General features: G+C 49.3%; 1 protein-coding gene and 1 long non-coding RNA gene across 9 annotated transcripts in view; one reads left to right on the forward strand and one right to left on the reverse strand.

Moving 5' to 3' along the window:
* Positions 1-26,815, reverse strand: part of HIPK2 (homeodomain interacting protein kinase 2) — a 129,840-nt gene extending 103,025 nt beyond the window's left edge. The window contains exons 1-3 of one of the 6 annotated variants that reach the window (XM_039383191.1): positions 22,212-22,323; positions 20,414-20,497; positions 20,096-20,173 (exon numbers count right to left, since the gene is read on the reverse strand). Coding sequence is in view for 2 of the 6 variants with exons in the window: in XM_027743812.2 (XP_027599613.1) it covers positions 26,565-26,583 (19 nt within the window). In the remaining 4 variants the exon portion in view is untranslated. Of the gene's footprint in view, positions 1-6,780; positions 6,873-20,095; positions 20,174-20,413; positions 20,508-22,211; positions 22,324-26,564 lie in introns of those variants that run through there. The other 5 variants (XM_027743813.2, XM_039383192.1, XM_027743812.2 and 2 more) reach the window with 5 other exon arrangements.
* On the forward strand, positions 1,555-3,197 carry LOC113999961. 3 transcript variants are annotated; one of them, XR_005564267.1, is made up of 3 exons: positions 1,555-1,661; positions 1,782-1,873; positions 3,119-3,197. It is a non-coding gene; the product is annotated as an uncharacterized LOC113999961 (long non-coding RNA). The 3 variants fall into 3 exon arrangements; XR_005564266.1 differs by having other exon boundaries at positions 1,782-1,907; positions 3,119-3,187; XR_003545050.2 differs by lacking the exon at positions 3,119-3,197 and having other exon boundaries at positions 1,782-2,003.
* Positions 26,816-27,502: the final 687 nt, after the last annotated feature.

The raw sequence follows: 27,502 nt of genomic DNA on the forward strand, positions 1-27,502 counted from the left end.
TGAAAATAAGGTCACCTCCAGAGGTCAGAAATGGAGTAACGCATCCTATGTCCTAACATGTACCAGATCTTCAGAGGGGGGACTTTATCTTCACTACCTCACCTTCTGCCTCCCAGGACATTTGCAGGCTGTGGCACCCCAGGAGCTCTGTGGAGCAGAGGGGAGGGAGGATGCAAGGACTTTATGGGTTAGACACTGTCCACCCTTTAGTGAGGATTATTTAAAAAGTACCACATCATGACAGTCAACACTTCATGTTCCACAGTGTGGATGTGGAACACCAGAGGTCAGGGCAACAGACTGATGCATCGCTCCAGTGTCTGAGCCCTTTGCTTGCATGGCTCCACACTGTCTTTTGGAGGAGACAAGCCCCTCCCATGGTAACAGCCCCTTTCCTCCAAAATCCCTGCCCCAGAAAAACTTTGTGTTTCCTTTGCTAGGGTGTTATGGGAGATGGGGCGCTGGTGGTGATCCACACTAACCATAGTACAACCTGGAGGTGCCCAAAGACGCCCACACCAGGGGTTGCCCCGGTGTGCAGACACACACTGCATAAAGCAAGACCAAGGGACTCTGGTCTCCTTGTTCTTTCCTCACTGGACCCTCAGCTGAAGCAGAACCACCTGCTCCACCCCAGCTTCTTCTCCAGGATTTCAACAGAGCTGAGAGATTTCAGCTCAGAGTTACACACAGAAAGCTGCTGGCTAAAAGGCATGCTCCTTTTGGAGAAGTCAACAGTAGGGCATGTGAAAGGCATTTGCTATGAAAAGAAATAGAAACAAAAAAAGGGAAAGAGAGAAAGAAAAAGAGAAACTATCGTTGCTTGCTAAAACACAATTGCCTAATGCTTGAACAACTGTAATAACCAGCCAGTGCTGGCAGACTGATGCCTATCCTGACAAACCTTTCTGAAAATTCACATGCAGAAAAAGTGGAAATACTGGTAGGACTTCAGTTATCAGCTTCTCAGGGGACACCACAAATAATAAGCAGTTCCCTCACAAAAGTACCCTAATGGCATCCTAGCTCTACAAAAAATTATGTTTGAAAATTTTTTTCTGAAATATAAACTTGCCATGCACTGTCAAAATTAAAAGGAAATATAGGGCATTTTTAAGAGAAACTCCATGGGGAAAAGCAACTGTGAAATAGCCAAACATCAATTATGAAAACCCCAGCAAGAAGAGGCTCTTGTGCACGGGCTTCAGGGTTTAGGGATTTCAAGAAAATGTGCATCCTAGTTTTGACTCAAAATGTAGGCACAAAATGAGCAACTCTCCTCAACTTATACAGCGTGGTGAGTATATAACCCTTTAAAGTCACTGTGTCTATACAACTTTCTTGCATCTCCCAGCTCACGGCAATCTTTGCTCTCCACTCCCACGTCCCCCACAGCATTGGAGTGACAGGCTTACTCCCATCCTAAGTTAGTGCAGAAGGAACAGCCGATACTACTGTGACATGGGCAAACTTCTGCTGACGTGTGCACCCCAGCCACCCAGTAGCTTGCTCACTGGTGGCATTATCACGATTTCTACTGCAAACCTTCAACCAAAGCCTCCTCCTCCCCTGCTACTTCCCACAGACAACTCTGAACAGGCTGTGGGCAGCACTACTTCCTTCTACCTGAGGGCAGAACACATATGGGAGGAAAGCAAAATGTAAGAAAGTGAACAAAAGCAGAGGGATTTGGGATGATTCTGCCTGTGAGTCAGGGCTGGATCATTTTCCCAAGCTTAGAGATGATCGTCTCATTAGTGCATGATTTGGGATTTCCACAGGGCAGGATCCAGGAGAGGGAGCAACCAGAGCAACGAGTACCCAGGGTAAAACCAGGAAATGCCTACCCACAAGACCCACAGAAAAAGCAATGGTGTGATCTTATTCTTCCTTAAAATAACTTGCAAGTCTGTTGGTTTGTGGCATTGCTGTTTAATAGTACAGAGCATTATTACAGAAAAACAGCATAAACCAAACAGTTTTCATAAAGGAAAAAAAAGACATCTTGGTTCATTTGCTTTTTTCCTCCACTCCTGCGCTTCTATCTCAAGGGTCACACATCCTCCTACATGGAATGCCTGGATGCAAGGCTTCACCAAGAATTTTTCCTCTCTGATGGCCAGCGGCACCAGGCATTTTCCTGTCTCTTCTTCCAGGAGCAACGGCTGTTCATTATTCCCATGCCCACTCCCCATGGCCAAACAACTACACAGAAAACAGAAAAGGTGAAAGCAAGACTATTTAAAGCTGCAAATCAAGAACGCAAGGCTTAGGAAACCTCAGCTTTATGGTTGCCTGTGCAACCTTCGACCCTCTTTCCTGCCTGTGTACCATGGCAGAGCTGTTAATCACATAATCACAGGCTATTTTTCTACGGGACCTCGGCCTCACCCAGTAGAGCAGGATACACAGTGCTCACCTAGCGAGCACCCAGTCCCTATTTCATCTTCTCGGCACTGTTTGAGGTGTGGCCCCAAGCCTTGTTTACCAGGTACCTGCCACGCTCTGCTCTGCAGATGGAATTAGTAATTTACTCATGGCCTTTCCTACAGTACGCATCACTAGAGTAACTGAATGTCTCACAAACATAAAGGAATGTATTTTCACAATGCCCTCTTAAAGTAAGACACTGTATTATCCGTATGTCATGGGCAGGGAACCAAAGCACAGAGGGATTAACGTGAAAAGCTTCCACTAATTTTAAATGCCTAACTGAAACTCTTAGGTACAAATCCTTCAAAGATTTGTTTTGCCTGTTGAGGATGTGGTGACAACCATTTCTTTAAGCCAAGTTTGGGCTGATGCTCTTGGAGACAGAAGAAATGATGCCCCTGACATATATACCATTCAAATTACTGAGTTGTTAATGTGGAAGCTTGCTTTCTCATTTCTTTGTACATTTGTTATATTTAACATGCATCAAAAAATTCAAGAGAGGTATAAAAGAGCTGTTTTCTAAATACACATTCTGAGGCTGGGATGGAAAATTTCTGCCCAGACAGTTTAAGTTTAGTAAAGTTGTGAACAACTAAAAATGAAGGTCTTAAAATAGGGAAGCTGTTGCATGGCCTCAACAGAAGGTCACTGCCATAACATACACCTTTCTTTCTCTTCTCAGCTGTTGAAGAAACGACACAGGTCAATTGCTACACTAACAGAATCAAGTCAAACTGAAATAAATGCAAACTGTAACTAAAGCTTTATTTCTTATCCTGGTTCTGTTCAGGTAAACAAGATCAATTTATTTTTAACCTTAATGCACAACAAAGTCTTGTTATTCAATTCCAAATAGCAGCTTTTGCTTTGAGAATAAGCCCCACCTTTCCTCCTGTTCTCTCGAAAAGAGAAAGCAAGTGTCAGGCACTGAGGCAGCACTGGTCATAAGCTGGATATAGGACAGGCAGATGGACAGTACTCTGAGCTAGTGAATCTTACATTGGTATAAACTGATCCCTCCCCTGATTATTTGCAGGGAGATTCACAAATTCCTAAAAAAAAAAAAAAAAATAAAAGCCCATCTGAAAATTTCAGGGGGTGATTTATCTGTGCTAACACCAGGAAAGAAAGACAGACAGACAAAAAGACAGACGGTTGGGGGGGCGTAAATAATTCAACCAACTGCTGGTGCCAGCCTTTTTCAGAGCAATAAAGTAATTTTAGAGACGCTTTTGTGGGAGCGTAAAATCCAACCCTGCAACTGTCCACCAAGTGTGCGCAGGACTTGGGACACACACACACGACACTGGATGACACTGTGAGACAATGCGGGAGCTGGTAGAATTGGTTCCTCCATCACCTTGGGAACACGCAAGGACAACCCTGGGATAACTCCCGACAGCTCCTCTTTGCCACCCAAGCTGTATTCTTGGCAAATGATGAACTGTTCCGCCCCTAAACACATTCCACATCCACAGAGAGAGAACACAGACCCGGTTTCTCTGTCCTGCACTGAAAACTCGCACTGAAAACTCGCACTGTATATCACTGTTTTTCAGTTAGTGATGTCTCCTGACTGCACTAACATTGACTAATTTAGTATTTTTAATTACAGAGGGATTTAAAGCACTGCACTACAGTGCTCTCTTTTATTATACCCACTGTTTCTGCTGAATCTGGGTACACTCTACATACAAAGTTGCACATTAGACAAATTACACTGTACATTAAGTAAATCTCTCTCTAGAAACAGGATTAGATGGAGAGGCAAATCTTCCTCATTCCTAGTGCATAAATTAATATCTACAAAATCAATATGAAATAAGAGCTCCACATCAATTAATGAAAGAAAAATAGTTTAAACGTACTCCACAATGAAACAAATTTATGTAGGAGATGCATTCCTTTTCTGCTATTTTGCTTAATAAATAAAACAGCTGGTCCGAGGAATCAGGTCAATCAGTGTCTGGAAAAAGCCCCATTAAAGCTGCTATATAACCTAGTTTCTCAAGCTGTGTAAGGCATCCTAATATTGGAGAGGCAGAAGTCCATGCAGAGACAGTTCGGATGGCTCAGCTCCTAGCCCTTCAGGGTCATGGAGGATATTTATCACAGAAGACAGCAGTAAGTGAGGTATCTCACCAAGATCTAAGGAGATAGGCTCTGAAGGAGCACAACCGAGACAACGCAATGCATCCAGACCTATACAAAAAATAAGGCTAGTAATCCTGGGCACCCAAGATGAGGTCATCCAGCATAAGGAGATGGTAAAGGACCAGATTTTCACATATGCTCAGATCCCCTCAAAGCTAGCCTAGCCTTGCTGCCACAGTAGGTGATAACACCTCTCCTCATGGCACTCAGTGGCTACGTGGTTCCATCCCTGCCATGACATGTGGGAGGATGAATCTGGCAGTGCCCAAAGCCACGGGTGTGTTGTGTGGGCACAGAGCCTATTCCAGTGCAGGCAGAAACCTCCAGCACCAGTCCTCCTCCTCCCGCACAGCACACAGCTATTGTCACGACATCCAGGCCCTGGTCACCTCAGAAAATGTAGCCCTTCCTATCTTCAGTAGGTTTAAAAATGTTTTGCAAAGGGTATCACAATCCACATCCTACAGAGATAAAAATGGACCCAGAAGACAGCCAAGTGACTTGCTCAAGCCTAAAGAGCAAGGCAGCAAGGGAATTGGGAAATGAAACCTCCTGGCCCACAGCCCTAGGTTTTAGCTTCTTAAATAAAGATTCTCTTTCCTCATTAAAAAACTAAAAACGGGAAGAAGGAATATTCTGTACACAGAATGAACTTCACCCTCAGAGGGCTAATGACCTGATATACTTTTTTTTCCTTCTCACCTCCATTTCCCCTGATAAAGTTACAGTAACTTTAAGGACTATCCTTCTTTACTGGTCTACTTTAACCTAGCATGTCGGCTCAACATCCTTTTCCCAACCATCTGAAGCCAGAGACCATCCTTCCCAGAGAGGAGATTACCTTCTCGCTTTCAGTCTCTCTGGACATCCTTGCAACATCCTGGACTGAGACTACTCTGCTTTCTGCATCGTGCTGAGGGACTCCAAAGTCCTATCCACTGGTCTCAGCCTGCAGTACATGGCAGCCTGAAAGGGTACCCTGGAGGTAAAACCTGGTTGTTCTCTATTAATTTTTCATTTCAAGAATGGCTCCAGGGAAAGGAGGGAGATATAGGTCAGAGACTTTGGGGGCTGATTAGTAACTCTGTACATCTTCCTTCCTTTTTTTCCTCACTTTTTTTTTTTATCTTCCAAATTCAGAAACAGAGGGTTTTCCCTGTGTATTTCTCATTTACTCCTTGAACATCATCGGCATTAGTCAGCAAACTCCTGCTATTTCCTCCGCAAGCCCCTGATACTTGTAGAGTGACTAACCCACTCTCCACACACACTCTGGCTCCAGTAGTTGCATCTGGGTTGTTTCCTCAAGAAAAATGGGTCTCCACGTTGCACACGTGCAGTTCTCCCTGTGGTCAGAGCCACATAGGCTCCTGCTGCCACATGGCTGCAAACACCGCGATTTTTTACACACAGACTTGAAGAGTCAGGAGGTGATGGCAGGGCCTGCTTTCAGGTCACTTCTTAACTCATCACCACAGCAGCAGTGTCCCTCAAACTGGGAAGCGGTTAGCTACTGCCCCAAGCACAGGCATGTGGAGAACATAATGGAGAAAGCCTGAAGCCACCTGGCTTCTCTTCGCAGCCCTGCCAGTAACCTGGTCTGTCGGGTCACATTGCCTTCAGGGGTCTGCATTAGCCTCTCCTTCCCAGGACCAAGAGCCTCTGCCCTTGTCAAGCAATGTGCAGAAGGCCTCAGCTGGGCTTCTGAGGCACAAACGCCGGGTGAGTGAAAACACAGCTCCTCATGACTCAAAGCCGCCACATCAGAGCATGACAGAAGGCTCGTCCTGGCCAGGTGGCCTTTCACAAGATGCCCACTCACAGCCACGCTCACAGAGGACCTCGCATGCGACTCACATTCACGTAGGCTTACCCACAGACCTGCCCACACTGTGCTCGAACAAACAGCAAGTTTGTTGCACTGACCTTCCCAGAGTGATGCCAAAATTGCACAGACCACTCTCCCCTATATCCACACGCATAGAGGATGTCTGCCTCCGGGAGAAGGCCATGCCCTCAGGCAATGGTAGGGGCTACGTGCTGCCACCCACAATGGGAACAACCATCCAGAGCAGACCATATCAATAAGGATCAGTGGGAAGGCTGGTCAACTTGGTGCTGCGTAAGTTTATTCCCCATTTAACCTTGACACCCCCACCCCAGCACCGACCCCACTCCCACTGCCGTTACCTCCATCTCCATTGTAGGAGAGCCTTCTGCATCACTGTGTAGGGAGGCATGAAAATAAACCACAGGCTCCACTGCCACACTCCCTCCTGGCAGATCTGCTTCTCTCTTCTTAACTGTTTCCAAGTGCCTGGCTGTTTTATAATCCCCACTGAGCATTCCCTTAACTCCTTCCTCACTGAGTCCTTCCACTCTCCCTCGCCTGCTCTCTCCTAAAAGGCAGAAAAATCCAAGGCGAGGTGGGGGGTACAGAAAGCAAAGGAGGGAGCCTGAATCAAAGAAGGAACATCTGAATCAAACTGCATGTACAACAGAACAAGCAAATTAGTCACTTCCCCAGCCTTCTCTTACACAGATAAACTGACTCTTCTATTAAGATATTTCTTTTTTTTTCCCCCATGGACATTTGTGTACCTTATAAGCTTACTTCTTTGCTAATCTCCTCCTGCTTTTTCATACCATGAGGTCATATGCTTCTGCTGGTAGCACAATTTTAAATCACACGGCAGCTTGCCCTTTGAGGTCTGAACCGAAATTGCTCTCTTCGATCATAAGTAAATATGAGTTGATGGCTTCATGCCCAGTGTCACCACCACCCCATTTATGCATATTGCAAAATTCGAGAAGAATCAAGTGCAGGTATTGCTTCCCAGTGGAAAGGACCTTAGCAATCACTGCAAGAGCTGTGAGAGGGCTGTGCAGAGGAGCTCGGGCAGAGGAACACATCCTCTGAGATGTGGGACACTGCAATTGCCCTAAAGTGAGCTGTTGAGAGCTCCCCATGCTATTGGTGGTAAAGGCTGTGCACTGCATGTGTGTTTGCATGCACGGCAGCGAGTGCAGCTGGTAGGGGAGGGAGTTACTTGGCCTGAGACATTTTATGAGACCCACAGGTCAGGGCTATACCTGGATAACTACAACATACTGAAGGTCACTGTGTGCCAAGGTACGCCGGCAGCACAGCGTAGGGTGGGACAAGTACAGCGACCCAGCAGCTTTGGATTTCACAACCATGATTATGTGTAAAGCAGCGTCACAGAACGCTCTGCTGTGTACGCTGCTCCTGAGAGAGGATGAATAAAGAACGCGGGAGAAAAAAGCATTGGCTTTCACATGTCCCCTCTCAGGTGGGAACACGACACCTGCAGCTGGCTGCTGGTCTTCCCTCAAAGCCTATGGTTGCTTTTCCCAGCGTCTTGAGGTTACCCCTGACAGCTTCCACTCAAAAGTTTGCCAAGGTATCTTTTTCCCTGACAAAATGAGTTATTCTGTCACACAAGGCTGGCCCGCAGGGCTTTTAAAAATGGTTCTGCTGATGTTCAAAGAGAGCAGCTTGCTGTGCAGAGGAGTGGTAGAGTTAATAGCAGTAGGATCAGCACAAGCTCTTACCCTGCCATCTGCCTTCAGCTCAGCCAGGCCTTCTGCTGAACAGCCAACATGGGCTGGGGCCACTGGAGTGAGCAGCAACTCAATGACATGAAAGACTGCCTGGGTTAGTTGATTAAGAATAAGATTAAGAGCACAGGAATCCTGTACAGTGCTGGTACTGATTCAGTTCAGGGATTTCATGGGGATATTTAAGCCCAGTTTTCCAAAGAAGTCTTTTATTTTGCACAGGTGGGTGCCTGTGTGCCAGCTTAAACAAGCCCCATGAACTGATGATCCCAGAAAGAGGGGTCATCTCTGAAACTGCTATGCTTTCTTCTTCAGTCACCTCCAGTAGAAAACAGGGATAAATAACACTTAACTACCTCACTCCCCTGGAATGTTGAAGATCTTCACATTTACAGAGCTCTGGAGGAAACACAGGAAAGCCCACTGGACTGGACAGGGATGCCCCTCACCAAGTATGGGTCACGGATCTCTCCTGTTTGTCTTGTGAACTCCTTTTAAGTGCTGGCCACTGCCAGCAGACCCCAGCAGAGGTTGCTCAGCTCTGCTCCTACACATCCAGACTGACAGCTGCCTCAAGAGTACTCCCTCTTTTTTAATGAGTCACTTAAGGCTTGTGATGACCTCAAAGTACCAAATTTCCAACTTGCCACCACAGTCTGATCCTGCCAGTGCAACCACTTGGTCCCCTTGAGGGATGGTAAGGCCAAAACAGCTCTGTAGACCCAAAACAGAATGCTGAGGTCCCCTCTATTGTCATATTATTTTGTGGAATTATCCTACAGCAATTTAAAGGACTGCTGTCGCTGATGTCCAAACCCAGGAGGAGACAGGTGGAGGGAGCAACAGAAGGGTGCTGGTCTGGAAGGGGGATGGGGGAGCTGGGATGAGCGAGGGCACAACCTGCCTGCTCTGAGAGTGAAAAGAACAGAGAGGCCCCTCCTTTCACAGATGGAGGAAGGAAAAAAGCAGGATGAGCGAAAAGCCTGGACTTAATCATGAAAAACAATAGCTCATCATTTATTTTCATATCCCCTAGCTAATGCTGGCATAATGCTAACAGTGGAATTCTTATGGCATGCATGCCATGCCTGCAAATACCAAGTGAATTACTTCTCAGCTAGGCTATGGGCTATGGCACTGAGCAGCACATTCGTTACAAGCAATTGGATGATGAACAACAGTTCCCAAATTCCTCCTTCACAATGCTACTTGCATTAGTTGTAATTTAATGAGTGAGAGAGAAAGAGAGAGAGAGAGAGAAAGTTTTGGCTCAAACCACAGAAATAATACTGCCTGCTGTTGCTTCCCACTGGGTCGTGTATTAACTCACACCACCTCCACCTCCTACTCCTCTACCTCCTCCCTTTTCACACCTATCCTCAGGTGCTAAGAGTGGTGTCATGAAACCCATCAGTATGGCAAGGGAGCATGCAAGAAGCCCCCCAGCACATGAATTCCTTCTGGCTAAAAGGCAGGAGAGGACACAAACCTCTCCCTCTCCTCTGCCGACAGTAAGGGCAGGTCTGGCGGGGTTCCTCCAGCAGCCAGTCTCTGTGTGGACAAGCCTTCAACTCTTCTTTGGTTCCTTCCTCCTAGAGAGTCAGTGCAGGTCAAAGACACTGAACTGGCAGTTCTGGGAACAGAGCACCAAGAGCACACTGCATGACCCATGTTGGTGCAGAGCTCCCGTCATGCACCCTTTCCAGCATGGTCCTCCTGCCTGCCCAGAGGGAGCCACAGTGGGGTAGCCCAACCTCATCCCTGCCTTGCAGCTGTCTTAGTTTGTTTGTTGCTCCTTTTAACAATTTTGAGATCTGGTAAGCAGCTAGTAAATGTAAACAAAACCTTTGCTAGGGATAAGGCCTTCAGCAGTATAAATGTGCCATCACTGGTGACCTCCAGCGAATCCGGGAATCACTACCACACTGCCTCCTCATGAGCTCTCGGGCAGATCTGTACCTCCCACATCTTCAGGACATAAATCAAGTCCCTCTTCTTTGCTCCATGGACAAAAAGGATGGCCGCTTCAGAGTAGGGGCATCTTGCAGGTTGCTGCCCTGGAAGGAGCCTAACTGGCCAGCGTCATCTCCCACTCCTGCGGCACCTTGCCACAGAGCCCACACCCCTTCCATGACAGGACATTTATCCACCAGATGACCCTGCATGTAAGGTTCACACCTGAAACATGACCCACTCTGTGAGGTCTCATATGGTGGGCCAGAAGAAAGCTGAGAGGTCTCCGAGTAGCAGACCTACAAGTATGAGACTGCAAAAATCATTACTACTCTCCTGGTGTATCCAGTCTCTTCAGTGTTCCCCACCGACAACACATAAATGACAACCATCCACAGATTCCTACCCTGTGAAGCACCCAGAATACTCCTTATCCCTTACGTACCAAATATAATTTAAAAGCCCCCCACCCGCATTTTGTGGTGTTTTGAAAAAATAAATGCAAACAAAATTTACATGTTTCTAAAACAAAAGCGTAAGTAGGGGAAGGGAAAATGCCCTTAGGATTGGAACCAAATGCATTTGTGCAAATGAGACCTAGGATTTATAGTTACCTTCCAGCCTCCAGCATGTGCTACAACCCTAGCTTTGACTTAATCACAATCTGTTTTCTTGTAAAGGTTGACGAACACGAGTGATACTTTCTCTGGCATACTGGATGAAGTCCTGCGGCCCTGACTGGTGGAGGAAGGTGGGCAGCATGCCACAGGATGCTTCCAGGGACATCTGCAGACAGGTCTGTTGTGGGCACACAGATACATGTTATGTGCTTCCCAGCAATACAGCAGGCATGATGCTGGGGGTTATCTTCTTCAGAAGCTATCTGAGCACAGATAAGCCCCTCATCAAAATCCCCTCCCACGCCCAGGTGTAGCATTGCACACTCTGCAGCTTTCCTAAAACTATGGCTGTGCTTTGAGCAGTGACAGGGCTCCGAAATAGATATCTCATGCTAAAGTGACCCTAAGTGAACGCAATAACAGTTCTTACAAATAAATAAACAAGGATCACAGCCGCAAAGAAAAAGGAAGAAACAGCAAGTTTCAGCCTTCTGTGACTACCTGTGTGCTGGGCAGCTCACCCACTCCAGCAGTGTGGGGAGCCAGGCATCTCCCCAAGGGGCATCAGATGAAAGGGGTCCCTGAGCAGACAGCAAGTGTGGACAGAAAGGGACACAATTACAAGAGGGAGGTGGGGGACTCTCCCAACAGAGGTCCAGTATAGTGGCTATGTGGCCTTTAGGAGCCTGGCACAGGGGTGCTGTTATTTGCTACCAGCCACAGGCTGAGCCTGCTGCCTGCCAGGAGAAGCAATGAGTAGGCTTGGGAAATGAAAAGCACTTATCAGGGCAGAACTATAGGGATGACCATACTTAGACGTATGGAGACGAGCTGGACTGCTAGAACAGGCCTGTTACTGCAACTACTTCTTTGGCCATACAGTGCAAACCACAGAGGTCAGAACTGCCAGCCACAATTAATCACATTTACAGATTAAAACCTGACCAAATCCAACGCTTCTGTCAGAACCAAGAAACTCATCTGAAGGTTCCTGGCCCTGTTGGGAGTGCAGAGGCTGCCCTGCCCCTTGGTTGCCCTTGTGGCAGGCTGTCACAGCTCAGGAAGGGTGAAGTTCAGCCACAGCACGCAGTGTCACAGTTCAGCTCCCTTTAAGCCTTCAAATTAGAGCTTACATGGGGCTTAAGTGCAGCCTGTCCCAACACAGGGTTGGATCTCACAGCTCTCGTGTGCTGCTGGGTTGCCACCTCCAGCTGAAAAGGGGACGAGTGCTCCACAGGCTGACTGGCAGGCAGCCCGGTGGGCAGTCCATCTGCCCAGACAGCTAGAGCAGGGAATGGGGAGCACCTGCTCCCCACAGCCCTCCCCATTCCCTGGAGGGCAAGGCAGGAGGGTAGAAATCAGCAGGAGAGGCTCCCAATTCCCTTGCCTCAGTTAGCCAAATAACTCCCAATATCCATCTTCTCAGCAAGCATTTCATGGTAGCCACAGAGTGTTTTACCCATGCGACCATGCCTGTGTTCTTCCTCCCCCACATGCCTGCCGGCCCCCACAGCTCATCCTGAGCCCCAGGGTGACCACAGAGTCCCCACACTTGCTGGCCCATGGGTTAGGACGTCTGACATGAAGCTTTCAGTTCCCACATGAAGTCAGTATGTTCTTGATGCTCTTGCTACGTCCTCAGCCATGAACACCTGAGGAGGGCTGGTCACCTTCAACCAAGCACAACTGAACGTGACAGGGCTGGGCTGGACAGGGGGTGAGAGAGGGGAAGAGGCTGCCAGGAACAGGAGAAAGAACTCAAAATACCCAAGGAGTATTCCCTTCACAAGCCCTGCAACAACAAGAAGACGAGAAGTACCCGAGTACCAACAACAGTGAAACAAAAAAACCAGGACCTGCAACTTGCTCCAGTGATGCCAAGTAACAACTGTGGATAGGAAACATGTTTCCTAGCTCACCATCCCTGTTACCAAAAGCATCTGCATTATTGTAACGGGTAGCAAAAGCAGCAGGCATCCTCACCTGAAATTATGCCCTCTCCTGCCATTTACTCACATCCCATCTTCTTTTTCCCTCCCACTTTATTTTCTGCAGGCAGTGGCTTTTTGGCAGGAGTCTCAGTGTCTGTTTGCGACAGGGCATGGCAAGGGAAAGCAGACATCTCCTTGTAAAATACCCTCTTCCTGAAACCCCTTCAACCCTTCCTGGCTGAAAGGAAATGCAAGGATTGATAATGACTCAAGTGCTCCTCTGGGAAACAGCAATGATTTTGGAGGAACATGAAATAACTTTTAAGCCAAGCCCAGTCCTAAACTCCACGCTCTGCAGCTTGAGTTTGCAGTTGAGCAAGAACAAAACCAGGGTTCAGGTGCTGACCAGCAGGGATACTGGAAAAGACACAGCTATTTACTGAGGTGGTCTCACCTGCATTAGATACATTGTGAGTGATATGGTAAACACATCTAAAGGGATACAGATTCCCCAGGGGATACTGTATTTGCATACAGAGCCCAACTACACTACATGACTAAGACAAGATTGAAATAACTGAGGATACAGAGGACAGACCTGAGACACATTAGCAGAGCTGAAGAGATATCCAAGAACTGGTCCAGTTGGGCCACCAAAACTTGGCACTGGGAGAAGATGCATGAAAGATGCCTGTCATGCGGCTGTTCTGGATCAGGATGGAGATGAGCTAGTGGATGCAGATTACAGATCACCCTCTGTCAAAATGTCTTGGATGATATTTTTCTCAAGTTTGGACTTCTAGTAACCCTTTTGTTCAGTCCGAAAAGTCACACTGCTTCAAAAATCTCTTCCTGCCTTTTACAGGCAGAGTGGCAGTGTCCCCTCCTGAACACACTGTGATTTACAGTCTTCCACACTCACACTGGCAACACAACCTCTTATGCAGAGACTGCAGACAGCACTCCTGCCAACACATACACTGTCACAGCACTGCTCCACATAAACACCCTGCATTCACCTTGTTTATATTTCCTCCTGTACAGGCTAAGACAGCTCACAAACACACACAAAGCCTAATTTATATTTATAATAAATCTCCCTTCTTCATTCCCTGCAGTGGAAAAGAGCCCAGGTACAAATGAAATTTGTTGAGAGAACGGTGTAATAGTTCCAAGGAGAATCAGGCCCATGCTGTCTTCCATAGATAAAGAGGATGAAGCCACATACAAACATATGTGCACCCTCCTACACGTGCCTGCAAACATGGAAAGAGTCCCACATATACACACATACACACATACACTCTTCCACCTGTATTCTCACACACACTGCTCGATAACAGCATCTGCAGTCCCTTCTGACTCGCACGTGCTTTCAGGCAGCACAGGCTTTTGGAAGGTGCACTTTCGTTACCCAGGTGCTCACAGCCACAGATAAGTGATAAGAAAATGACACTTCAAGAGAAATATTGCCACCATCAATGGGGTATGCTTGTGTCTGGGTCTCACACATCCTTGTCAGGTGGTGCAGCTATTTTAAAATGGGGTTTGCAACCTGTTTCTTATCTCCACCTGCTAAATACACAAATATTCTGATGTTGAAAGAGGGGGAGCTAGGTGGGAAGGCATGTTTCTGGTGGTGCCAGTGATAGTGCTAGAAGAGATGAAGGAATTTATAATTGTACTCATCACTAAATGTGATCCCCACTTCCTTTGCAGGCACATGCCTTGAGGGAGTTATGAGGACCTGTGTTTCTCCATGCTGTCCACAAACTGCCCGTAGCCAAGAGCTGTCCTTTTGTTTCAATTTGGCTTCAGAGTAAAGGCTGAGATCTCTCTTCCCTCTGCAAAAGACCTTGTTCCAGCTTCCCTAGCCTCATCACCCTGAGGCCGGATCATGCAAGCATTTCCCTGCAGGACAACGCCATCAGCCTGCTCTGAAACTGGGGCTAGTGTACCGTTCAGGTGCTGTGCAGGGGAAGCACAACCAACCAGCCCCCTGTGGTCTCTACTGGCTCCCAATAAGCTTCTATGAAGATGACCTAGCTATTCATTCCTGTCAAGGTGTTGTGTGCTCACATATATTTTGTACAAGCCCACCAGCAGTCTGCCCAGACACCAGAAAGCTCTTGTGCACTTCTGTGTTGGGAGCTGGAGGATGGGCATCACCTAATCCCAGCGCTGCTCCACTGCTGACCCAGGGCTCTTCCCGTAATGGAAAGAGCCCCATTACATACTCCCCTAGCCAATTGTACTGCTAAAGCAAGCTGACACATACCTATTACTGCTGTGCTCAGATCCCTCCCCTGCATTCCCCCCGGGGCACTACAGTGCCTCAGCATGGGATCAAAACTGTTTGTCAACGTTAAGGTGCTCACCTGCATCACCAGAGACTTCCATGTTAGAGACGACCCTACTCTGGGTATTTTAAAGACTAGTTATTTAACTCCCTAGAAATTCTGTCACAAGAGGAAGATTAAAGGTTCCACACACACTACTGGATATCCACTATGAGGATATCCAATAGGGTTTTCTCGGAATTTTTTCTCCAGCTTCTGAAGTCAAACATCTAAATAGGAAAGTAGTAATGATGGCCAGAAATTACCACCGTTTGGAGGCAAAACAGAGACTTGCTGAAAATCCTCACCAAACTATTTGGAATTTGCCAACACTAAGTGCTGCCTAGGAGAAAATAAAACCCCATGCATTTTAACTGGACATTCTTCACCTTCAGCCTATTACTTTAAGCAAACAGATAGCCTTCCTACCAATGTAAGTATGGAGCAATATGGACACTCGCCCTTCTGCAATCCTGCTGCTGTCAGCTCCTGTCAGAGGGACAGCCTGAAGCCATGGAAGAACCATGCAGATGGTCACAAACCAGGCCCCTGGCCCACTACTGACACAGCTCTTCCAGAAACACCACTGTGAAAAGCTAACACTGGGATGAGGCTCAGACCGCCTCCTCCATGACCCTCTCTAGGCAGGCTGGAGCAGTCTAGAGATGACAGTCCCTCCAATATCCATCCTTCTTCTGGGTACTTCTCCCTCTTCTCCCCATGCCACCACCTCTGGCTGATTTGAGCACTTGTTGCAACCTTTCTCAAATACATGTTGCACGTTCTCTGGGGCAACACCATGCCACATTTGTCCATCGTCTGAAAAATCTGCAGCACAGAGATCTTTGACTTGGGATACCAGCTGCCAGGGGCTATAAATAATCTATAATTAAAATAAAAGTGAAGCTGTACCACAGGATTGTTGTGCCTCCAAGTTTTCTCCAGACTATTCTCAGGAGACATAGAAGAGCTATCAGAGATAAAACACCAAATCTCAGCCTACTAGGTTTACACAGAGACCCACAAAAATATGTGTCTGTATTGTTCTGACCTCCAGATCTTTTTTTTCCTTCACATTTTCTTAACCTTTAAAAGGCACATAAGATAAACAGAGGAGAAGCTAGGCAGACAACATCCTCGGAAGAGATGTAGGAATATAATCAAGCCCTCAGACACACGCACACAAACACCATAATTTATCTCTTCCTCCTCCTGTTTGATATTATCCTCTGCTCTAGTATCATAATCTGTTGCTATGGGAACAGCTATGATGTCACTACAAGAGTTTTATGGATGCCTTGAACAGGAAGGAAAGGTACATGATGATGGGAGAGAAAAAAAACCGCACCTACAAACAGCTGCTAAGCAGGAGACGTTCCAGGAACAGCAAGTGTTAACAGGGAAAAGATAAATACATCAACAGTGCTGGAGTCCTTGCAGACAAAAGCAGAATATAAACCCTGCTTTAAAAATAAAGAATGCTTACAAATTTTGCCTACAAGTAAAAATATTCTGGGAAAGCTAAAGGACCTTCCTGAAAAAAACAAACTTTCTTTGAAACGTTCTGCAAGTTTTCTGAGACTGGATGTTCTCTGAGTCTTGCTGCTAGAGTCCAAGTCTCCATCAAACCACTCCATCATCTGCTGTAACATTCCCTTCAGAAGTCTAACACCCCACCAAGGCAGCTATTAGGTAGGGAGCTTGCTGGCTATCCACCATCCTGTATGCCTTTACGATCTGTAACTAGGAAAAAACCTCATGTCTTCAAGCAAAAATAAATAGAACCATAGAATCACTTAGGTTGAAAATGACCTCTAAGATCAATGAGTCCAACCACTAACCAAACACTGCCAAGCACACAACCAACCATGCCCCTAAGCACCACAACTATACATCTTTTAAACATGTCCATGGTGACTCCACCACTTCCCTAGGCACCCTGTTTCAGTGCTTGACAATACCTTCCATTAGGAAATTTTTCATAATATCCAATCTACACCTTTCCTGATGCAACCTGAGGCCATTTCCTTTTGTCCTATTGTTTGTTACCTGTGAAAAGAGGTCAACCTCCACCTCACTACAACCTCCTTTCAGGTAGTTACAGAGAGTGACGAGGTCTCTCCTGAGCCTCCTGTTCTCCAAGCTAAGCAACCTCAGCTCCCTCAGCTGCTCTTCATAAGACCTGTGCATTACATCCTTCAGCAGCTCCATCGCCCTTCTTTGGACACGCACTGGCATCTCAGTGTCTTTCTTGTAGTGCTCCTATGCCTTTAAGATTTGTTTCTTGGAGAATGTCCACCATTCCTGGACTCTTTTGCCCCTCAGGACCGTGTCCCAATGGACTCTGTTGACCAGCCTCCTAAACAGGCCAGTGTCTACCCTACAGAAGTCCAAGGCAGCCATTCTGCTGAGCCCCCTCCTTACTTCTCCAAAAACTGAAAACCAATCACTGTACCCAAAACAGCCTCCGACCACCACATCACCCACAAGTCCTTCTCTGTTCACATAAAACAGGTCCAGCAGGGCGCCTTCCTTTGCTGGCTCACTCACCAGCTGTGTCAGGAAGTTATCTTCCACACATTCCAGGAACCTCCTAGACTGTTTCCTCTCTGCTGTTTCCTCTCTGTGCAGAGACACACTGAATCTACTGGATCACATCCAGTAGCAAATAAACACCCTGACTCCAAACTATAAGAAAAAAGGAGCTTTTCTTGCTCTCTTCACCCAAGAGAAAAACCAAAATCTTACAGACTCACTGCCAAACATACTGACATACCCAACCTGCTACTAGAGAGAATAGTATGTTGAGCCTCATGCTTGAAACATGCCCAGCCTTTGGGCCATGCACATCTGTGTGCAGGATGATGCACATGTGGTTCTCACCCATAAGCACAGGTGTTGATGACTGTGCCTCCATGCTCATACCTGTTTTGGTCACCTGGACTGATGGTGAGAGTAGAGCAGACAGGACAATGGAGAGGGTGGGGCAGTCACACATGCCCTTAAAGGCATCATGTGCAGGCTAAGGGAAAATTCAGTATGCACCTCCTGATGGGGAGGAGGAGGGAGGATGGCAGATCAAATTCATCCGCCATAGACACCGCCGTCACGGGAAGGGCAATGGCGGCGAGGGAGGAAACCACAAGGATCTCAGATCAATGGAAAGTGCTGGTGTTTCAGATAACCTCTGTCCCATCAGAATTTCTTGAGTGTGGTGAGCAGGATCAGAGATCTTAAGGGAATGCCACAGCATCAGTTTTGCCTCTAGTCTCAGCTCCAGACGGGGGGAATTCCCAGGCAGACACTCTGTTTTGCCTGTATTAAGATAGAGGTGGCATTTCCTGTCCTTGCTCACTTTCCTGTCCAAAGACGTTAGAAACAACTGCAGACAAAAAACCTGGGAGAGACTGAAGTCAGTAAGGGCAGTTGCAAAAACAGTCCAAGATGGGATCTTCAGCATTTCACTCAATTTTCTGTTCCTGCCAGATTTGGCTGTGACAGCCCCAGCCCCCGTACTTCTCAGAGATCACTTTTCTCTCCTGTTACAGTCACTTACTCTCACCTTTCTTTCCCACCTCTCTCTCTCATCCTCTTCTCTCTTGTTCCTAACCTACTGCCTTACTCCACCTCAATCTTCAGCCCACCCTTCCCTTCCCTGAAGGAACCCCTGTCAGAAACGTTCAGGAAAACCCACACATTGTGATTTCCTCTCCCCAAAGAGCTCAGCCAATTCCTACGATCCATGCTCCCGGGTCTTCACTGCAGGAAATGCAAACCCTTTGAGGTGGGAACTATCTGCCCCTTCATGCCAATACCATGCCTTGTGCAGTAAGGTCCTGTTTTTGTTTGGCACTGGCACCACTACAGCAAATACAACTGTTATTAGGAATACTTCAAAAGCATGAGAGTAAAAGAATAGGAGGTGTAAAACAATGCAAAGTGTTTTGTGTGTTTTCCAGTTTCTTTTATATTTGTGGGCAAGGTTCTGTTTCTATTTTTTATGAAACAATCTCTTCTGTGTTTTCTATTTGAGGCAAGAGTGGAAAACAAAGCTGATCTTGGTGAAGAAACAGAGATTGTGCTTTTTAAATTGGCAGGTGACAGCAAGCAGGATTGCAAAATAAGAATTCAAAACAATCCTGACAAATTGAAGGGTACAGGATGAAATTCAAATGGGACAGATACGAAAATCATACACTTAGGTAGGAAAGCCTTGCTCCATACACAGAGAATAGAAAACGGCTCATGAGGCATCAGACCTCTTGGACAGGATCTCGTAGCCACGGCACATCACAAGCTGCACACAGATGAACAATGTCATGGTGCAAAAGTTAAACCAAACAGGAGCACTGCCTGTAGGAGATGGAAGGAATGCTTCTGCTCTACTTGGTCAGCACAGGATCCAACATACAGCACTGTGCTCTAGCAATGCCATTGAAAGGAGAGGTGGACTAGCTGAAGGGAGCACAGAGAAACGGGAGGATGGTCAGAGCTGAAGGGAACAGGACACAGGAGAAAGAGCTGAAGAATGTGTTTGAGATATGATTCAGCCGAAGGAACACAAAGTCAAGGACAGACATGACAAAGACAAAGGAATAGTTTTCCCACACCCACTGTTAAAAGGACAAGGAATCAGAGCAAGCAAAGCAGAGCAGTTAATGAGGAGGTAAAATCTTTTCAGTGACAAAGCAAAGGGCAGTGATGACAGCCTGGGTAGGCTGTGCACCCCATACATGGGAAATATGCTGGACAAGCCTGTTAGGGAACATGCTGGATGGGCATTTAATATCCTGCTTTGAAACACTTTTTGAAATCTTTCCTATGCCCACTTCCTACAGTTTCAATGATATTGGTGAGAGGTAAGTTTCTCTGGCATTTCAGCATAACCCACAGACCAAGATAAACCTGTCAGTCTTTAGAACAGAAAGAGATGTCAGCCTGCAGGGTACTGCTGTGTAACACCATTGTTCCAGTTCTTGCTAATACCTTAAAGGATTAAAAGTCATAATGAACGGGGAAGACAGCTGCCTTCAGAGTTTCCCAAGTATCTCTGGTAAATACCACTGCCTTGAGGACTGACCTTTCCCACTTTTCAGGGTAGGAGCTGTCTGTGACTGCTCTTACTTCATCCCTCCAGAGACAGATGTCAGCACAGGCCCTGGAAGGTGAGCAGGACAGAGAACACGTAAATAAAGTGAGCTTCAGCTTCTCCAACCAAACGCCCCATTGAGAGGTAATGCTGAAGAAAACCAAGGGAGCAAACTATGCCATCCTTCACCCAGCATGAAACTCCCTCTCCCTCCAGAACACAACACAGACAGGCTAATGCTGGCCATGGGGAGATGGTGCTTCTCCTTGTGTAGCTCCGCAGGTTTCAGTGACTGTGGCTGTTGCTGACCTATATCAGAATCGAGCCCAGGAGCAGCTCAAGGGGTTCACATCTTGAGATTGCTTGCCTCCCACTGGCTATTCTGTACACATCCTGTAAATAAGCAGAAGACTGTTCCTTGGCATCATTCTGTCAGCAGCTTGATCAGACAGCCACTCTTTATATAGCACCTTGAACATACACAACATTGTATAAACATGCACTATTACAGCTTATTGTTACTTCCATTCAATAAATAAATCCTAATGTTACAGCTTTTTAATTGTTTTAGTCCTGAATCTGGACTCTGGCAGGTATTTTGAAATATGGTGATGCCTTTGCCAGCCTACGGAGATAGGGGCTGCTCCTTCCCTCACGTACGTGGGCAGGTCTTAGAAGAACTGGTTTTACTATCAAAATTACCCAACTCAGAAGGCTACCTGAATTCAGGAGTGGTCCCAAAATACATGCACTTGTGCTTTCCTGAGGATGGACCTCAGTTGCTGATATGGCCAAGTGAGGGAGGACTCAGGTGTGCTCTGTGCTGTTAACAGGGGGGGAAGCATTAATATGCCTCTACTCTTCCTGCACGACAAACAGAAAAGTTGCTAAATGTCCTATCTGAACTGAAATTATCACCTGGGTTTATTTTTAAAACAAAAGCTGAACTCTGTACTGCAAGGGGGAATAGTTTTAAAAGAGAAGGCCTCCCGTTAAACACCTAGGTCTGTATTAGGGTATGTAAACAGCTGAAGAAACAACCTTTTCTCAAAATCGCGTTTAATTCTCACTTCTTGTTATCCACCAGTTATCCTTCTAAAAGCAAGAAAAAGCCCTCTCACATTTAGAGGGCAGAGATTTCCTAGTAAAGGTGAGGAAACAACCTCATTTTTATAAATGGACTGATTAAGCTATAGAGGTCATGAGTCAGAAAGGTACTTCAGCGTGTGGCCAGCTTTAAAGACATAAACAATCCTAATGAAGTCACCAGCACTGAATGTGAGCTTAAATTTAGGCACAGACCTTAAAATATCTTCTTAAATTGGGATCAGAGAGGAAAAGGGTGGAACTTTAAAAAAAAAAAAAACAAAAACAAAACAGTCTCAGCCTACCTACCCACTACAGACACAGGGATGGGGACATCATAATAGCTGTTAGCCCACCACTGAATGCCTTTGCAAACTCTCCTCACAAAGTCCAAAGGTAGCGCTATCACAGTTGCCTCAATTCCTACAGCTGAAAGAACTTGTCTAATCTGCCTCATACTGGTGTCTCAGCCTGGTCCAAGCAGAAGGTGACTGCACTTCCTCTTGACCTCGCCATCTGGCAGCACTGCTCTAACACCATCACCTGGGACCCACTTGCTGAGGTCCACAATCAGGACAGCGATTTACCTCCAAGCCTGGGTCACTAATCCTTCCATGATTTGACTTCCCAACTTTCTTCCTGACCAAATATCCACGTACTTTTACACACCATTGCTGTAATGTGGTCAAAATTGAGCCTTATTCATTTAGCCACCCAAGTACGCTATCTACCTATGGATATGCAGTCTAACTTCTCAAGACTGACCTAAGTTCAAAAGCCTCACAAGCATCAAGGAGGTCTCTGGGCTGTCCCTCATCAGTTGAAGACCTACACTGAACAGGGTGCGTGCACACCCAGTTTGGGTGAAACCGCATCCAGTGGTTTCAAAGCACCATGTGAAACTGGGCAGTAAATAACAACCACTGAGTAAATGGTGAAACTGAGTGATGGGAAAACAAAAATTACTTCATTTTCTAGGCCCGCTGACTTGTCCAGCTGAAGCCACCTGGGTTTTCCCCACCTGTTACAGCCATGAAGAGGAACACAATGCACAAAGTCCAAGGGCCGATGACTGTGGCGAGTAACTGTGTTTGCCTCTTTGTCTGCTCACCCTGGGCCCAGCAGTGCTCTTTCCCCTTCTGAAAATAAAACAGCATTTTTCACCCATTACATCTCAAACTCACTTAATCGCTAGACACAGCAGCACGATAAGAACAATAATTTTAACTGGAGGGGACTTCCTGTTATCCTAGCTATAGCCATATCCTGAGCAAATAAAAACTTAGGCTTTTGGTCCCAGCATTGACACAGCTTAAGTTCTGATTATTATTTCATAAACAGGAAGTGCCTTTGAGTTATAATCTCCCTGCATGAACTTTGGGGTAAAGACCTTTACTCCGCCTCACTGGGGCCACCTCCCTGATGAGCAAGTTTTGTGTGTAATGAGCAAGTTTTATGTGCCTTAAGAGATCTGAGGATGCATTCAAAACCCAGCAGGGCTGGCCTGTTCCTGGCATTAAATGGGACCTGCTCCACGACCAGTCCAGGGTCAGATTTTCAAGCTTTCCCAGCCCCTCGTGTGACAAGCAGAGCATGCAGGCAGGTCCCTGCCTGCGCTGAGCTCCAGCAGCGGCACCGGTGGTGAGGTGCAATTTACAAATATTACCAGATTAATTCCATAAGCCACCCACATAGACAACTACCGATGCGGCTGCTAAAAATACACCGTGAGTTGCAAAAAAGTTGTCAAGAATAAGTAAGGAGCAAAGCAAAGAGGAACAAAACCAAAACAGAGGTAATCACTGTTTAGAAAATAAAGATTAATGCATATAAATACCTCTCTTTACCCAATTCTGAAGGATGCCAGGTACCAGACACCCAGGAAATCACTGGAGACAACCAGAGGCACCTGCCCTAGGCAAAAATCTACCCACAGCTCAGGCACTGCTGATGTCTAGCAGATCCCCTCTTAAAATTGGGTCTCCCCAGTCCACAGAGCCTGGCTCTATTCTCTGCACAGTAGAAAATGTCACAGGTGAGGACACAGGCGATGATTTTGCACAGCAAGGGCAACAATGCCCAGAGGAGGGTCCAGAGAACCAGATTCTCGCCTGCCTAAACCATTCATCTCCTCTGAAGCCAATACAGCTGCTCCTGACAAAGCTGCATCTCTGGTGCTCAGTGGGATGGCAGGCACTAGTTTGCCCCAACTCTGGAGCAGAGGCATGCAGGATTACACCTAATGAGGTCCACTTCGAATCCCAACACATTTCCTCGTATGGCTCAGAAACAAAACCAAAAAACAGGTCAAAGATTGTTCGGTGGTGTTACTTCTGTTTTGTTCTACTTGTTATGTTTTTTATGTCCTTCATTTTACTGCTCAGCTCTGCAGCACCCAGAAAAAAAGAAAAAGAAAAAAAAAAGATGAGAAAAACCCAGGAGAGGAGAAGTCAACAGCAAAACCTCCAAATTCTTTAAAACCAATGGGAAAATTCTGCTTGCAGTGTGTGTGGGAGAGGATTTCACACCAGATATTCACTTATTTATCATGCCTCGCCTATTAATATGAGGTGAGGCACCATTCTGCTTCCCAGAACTGGTATTTAAACCAGATTCTCAGAACAAGCACGGACCACCCTCACCTGCACATCAAGAATGGTGGGTGACTTTGTGCATGTGCTCTATGTTATCACTCACTTAAATTTCTACTGGAACCATTTCATAAGGCCTTAGAAGGTGTCACATTTCCTCCCAGGGTGCCTTTTCTGTCAAAGAGCCTATGTTCTGAAATCGGTACGGCAGGGATACGGTTTCACCTACCCTCGCCTGCCTTGCGGTGGTGGCGGTGGGCGTGCACGTGTGCCACCGAAACTGCTCGGTCAAGGGCAGGAGCCGAGAAGCAACGCAGTGCTGATCCAACCCCTCGACTCCCGTGCTCTCCACAGTGGCCTGACCGTACCTGATGCTCCAGAGGTGGGCTACAAACCAGTCTGCTTATGCACAAACCGTGAGACTCGCAAGGGAGGATGGCAGTCCTCGCCTCCTTCCAAGGAGGAAATTGCATCCCCTGCGATAAGTTTTTATCTATGCACTGCAATATTGCAGGGAATTCTAAGGACCTCTCATGGCAACTAGGAGGCGAAAAACAATCATTAACCCCTCCTCCACCTCCCTCGAAGCCATTCAGCAGCAATTTAACCCGCAAAAATACTGCATTACAATACAGATAAAACAATCTCTATCAGCCTTTACGCTATCTACCGGCTCCTGCCATTTGGGATATTCACGTATTTCCAGGCTTAAGGCTGCAGAGCCTGGCTGCGGACCCTCCCGTATCGGCTGCGGGGAATTTGTTTTTACAGGTCACTTTCATGGCATTTTTCCCCATCTGCTCCCTTTTCCCAGTCAGGCAGAAGCAGGGGCGCCGCCGAAGTTAGGATGCTCTAAGGCACCGCTAAACTTCCACCGCACGCTCCGGTGCGACACCGGTGCGGCCTCGGGAGGAAGCCGGCGCCCTACCCGCCCCGGCAGCGGCTCCCTTCTCCTCTGCCTCCCCTCCCCTCCGCTGCCCTGCCCGGCTCCGGGGAGGCGGCCGTGCAGGCTCTCGCCCGCTGCGCTGCGCCGGGAAGGGGGGAGCGTGGCCAGGTTGACCGCAGGCCCCGCGCCTCCCGCCGCCCCCGGCCGCTGCGGACCCGCCGCGGGGCACCGCACTGCCCCGCACCGCCCGCCGGATGCGGCCCGGCGAGCAGCGAACTTCAGAGCGCTCGCCGCATTACCCACCCGGCCGGCGGCGCCCGCCCGGGAGGGGCTGGGCGGGCTCCGCGGCGGCCGGTGCGGTGCCGGGCAGGCCTTGCCGGCCCGGGGCCGCACCGGGGGCGGGGGGGGGTCAGGCCCGGCCCTGCGGGGCCGCCGGGCGGGGGCTGGGCAGGTACGCGGCGGGGGCCGGGGGACATCGGCGGCGGGCGAGTTCCCCCCGCCCGCGGCGGGGCCCCGCTGCCGGGGGAGGCGCCGGGGGCGGCCCGGGGAGGGGAGGGGAGCGCAGGGTAGGGGGGGCTGCCCGGGCCGGGGCCGCCCGGCGGCGCGGCGCGGCCGCCAGAGGGCGCCGCCGACGGGCCGGCCCCGACCGGCACCCCGGGCCCGCCGCGGCCCCTCCGCCGGCACCGGCCTGGCCCCGCCGCGGCCCCCCCGCTCCCCCGCTGGCCCCGCGCTCCGCCGGCCTCATGCCCCGCAGCGGCGAGCCTGGGCAGGGCCGGCTGCCCTGCCTGCGCTGCCGAAAACGCTCCCCTTTGTCTGGCCGCCTCCGGCGGGGTCCGAACTCCGCGGCGCGGGTGAGCTCGGGGCTGCCCAGAAATAACCCGGTGGGCCGCCGGTAACTTTACACCGCCCGCCGAGCGCCCTCCGAGCGGGCGCCGCAGCCCGAGGCTCGATTTCCTCCTCAGATAAGTTTTACCGGCCTCGCCACGGGGACGAAAGTACTGTGTCCCCGTGCCGCCCCCCCCGCCCGCTCCCCTCCGCGCCCGGCTCTCTGCCGCCACGGAGAGCGGTCCCGGGCGGGATGGAGCGGCCGCCGGAGGATGTCCCTCCGGTTTATGTAACGCTCCCCGGGCAGCACCGAGCCGGGAGGGGTGACGGGGGAGGATAAATGCGTCGCGATGGGATTTAAATTAAACCCCGATACATCTTTGAATTTTTCTTTTTAAACAGACACCCTGGACTACGCACCGGTCTAACACACACACCCATATACATATATACATATGTGTATATATATGTAATTTTTTTTTTTTTTTAACACGGAAAAAACTAAGTTGGGGCACTTGGGCTTCTCTCCGCAGCCCGGGCTGGGCTGAAGGAGAAGCCAGGGCAGCTGACAGGCGGCTGCCGGCAGCCCCGTCTCCCGCCGCCGCTGCCCGCGGGGTCCCCGCGCCCCGGAGAAGCGGAGCCCCGGCGTGGGGAACTCCTGGGAAACCGGCGAACGGAGCGGGGTGGCCGGTCCTGGAAATGCGAACTGCGGCGAGGGGCAGGCAGGCAGCAGGCACACACACACGCACACACACACGGAGGCGCAGGGCAAGCTCTGTCCACCTCATTGTTCTGCTCGGCACCGGCACGGACTTCACCCACCGCCCCCCGCCGGGAACCGAGCGCCCGGGACCGCGGGGCCGGGGGCGGGCAGAGCCGGAGGGCGACCCGCGCCTCGCCCTGCTCCCGCCGGGCGCCGGGAAGGGCGGGGGTGCCCCGCCGCCTCCCCGCGACATCGCCGGGGCCGCGGGGAACCGCGGGCGGGCGGCCGGGGACCCCCTGCTTCCCCCCCCCCCTCCCCCGCCGCCACCGGGCGAGGGGTGCCGGCGGGGCGCGCCGGGCCGGGGCTTACCTTCGTACATGGGGGCCATCGGTGCAAGGACGCCTGTTATTCATGGCAACGCCGCCACGAACGACGCGAGATCGCAGCCCCCCAAACTCAACACACATCTGCCATCTTGAGCGGGTGTCTCTCGGCGGAGGCGAAGCTGCCGCCTGCCTTCTGCATCGCTGCCCACCTCAGCGCGGGGGGAGCCGGGCACATCCAGCCCCGCTGCCGGCCCTCCGACGCGGCCGGGGCGGGCGGGCGAGCGGGCGGGGGGCGGCGGCGCCGGGCCGGGCCGGGCCGGGCCGGGGCCGGGGCGAGGCGAGGCGCGGGGCCGGGCAGGGGCGGCGGGCGGCGGGGCCCCCCCGGCTCGGGACGGCGGCGCTGGGGAGGGAGGGAGGGAGAGAGGGAGGGAGGGAAGGAGAGAGGGAGGGAGGAAAGGAGAGGGAGGGAGGGAAGGAGGGGGGCTGGCGCGGTGCCCCCGCTCTCAGCGCGGCATGGCTGCGTGTGCCGGGGCGCCTGCAAAAGTTGCACTGGGGGTGAGAGAAAGGGAGAGAGAGACGGAGGGAGAGAGAGGGAGACGGAGACCGAGACGGAGAGGAGGAAAAAAAAAAAGGAGAAAAAAAAAAAAGCAGCGAAGGGAGTTTGCAAATAATCAAGCGCCGATGGCACCGATCGCGGCTTCCCAGAAGGAGCGGGAGCGAGCGAGAGAAACCCTCTGCTGAGATTATGTGGGATCTTGTTTAACAACACATTTCAATCAGGAGAAAAAAGGAACAGTCAACAGAAGTTGGTGAAACTCTTCTGTCTTTCCCCCCCCTCCTCTTTATAGAAAAGAGAGGAAGGGGAAAAAAAATAAAAAGGCAGCTGATTGAAGCTTTGCAACTGACTGGCTGTGGGGATCATATAATTTGAGCTCATGTTTTACAATAGCATGGAAAATTCCTACCTCTCCCCCTCTCCCC

The sequence above is a fragment of the Pipra filicauda genome, unplaced genomic scaffold, assembly GCF_003945595.2.
Source record: "Pipra filicauda isolate LSUMZ 115617 unplaced genomic scaffold, ASM394559v2 scaffold2_size9829703_pilon, whole genome shotgun sequence".
Lineage (NCBI taxonomy): Eukaryota > Metazoa > Chordata > Aves > Passeriformes > Pipridae > Pipra > Pipra filicauda.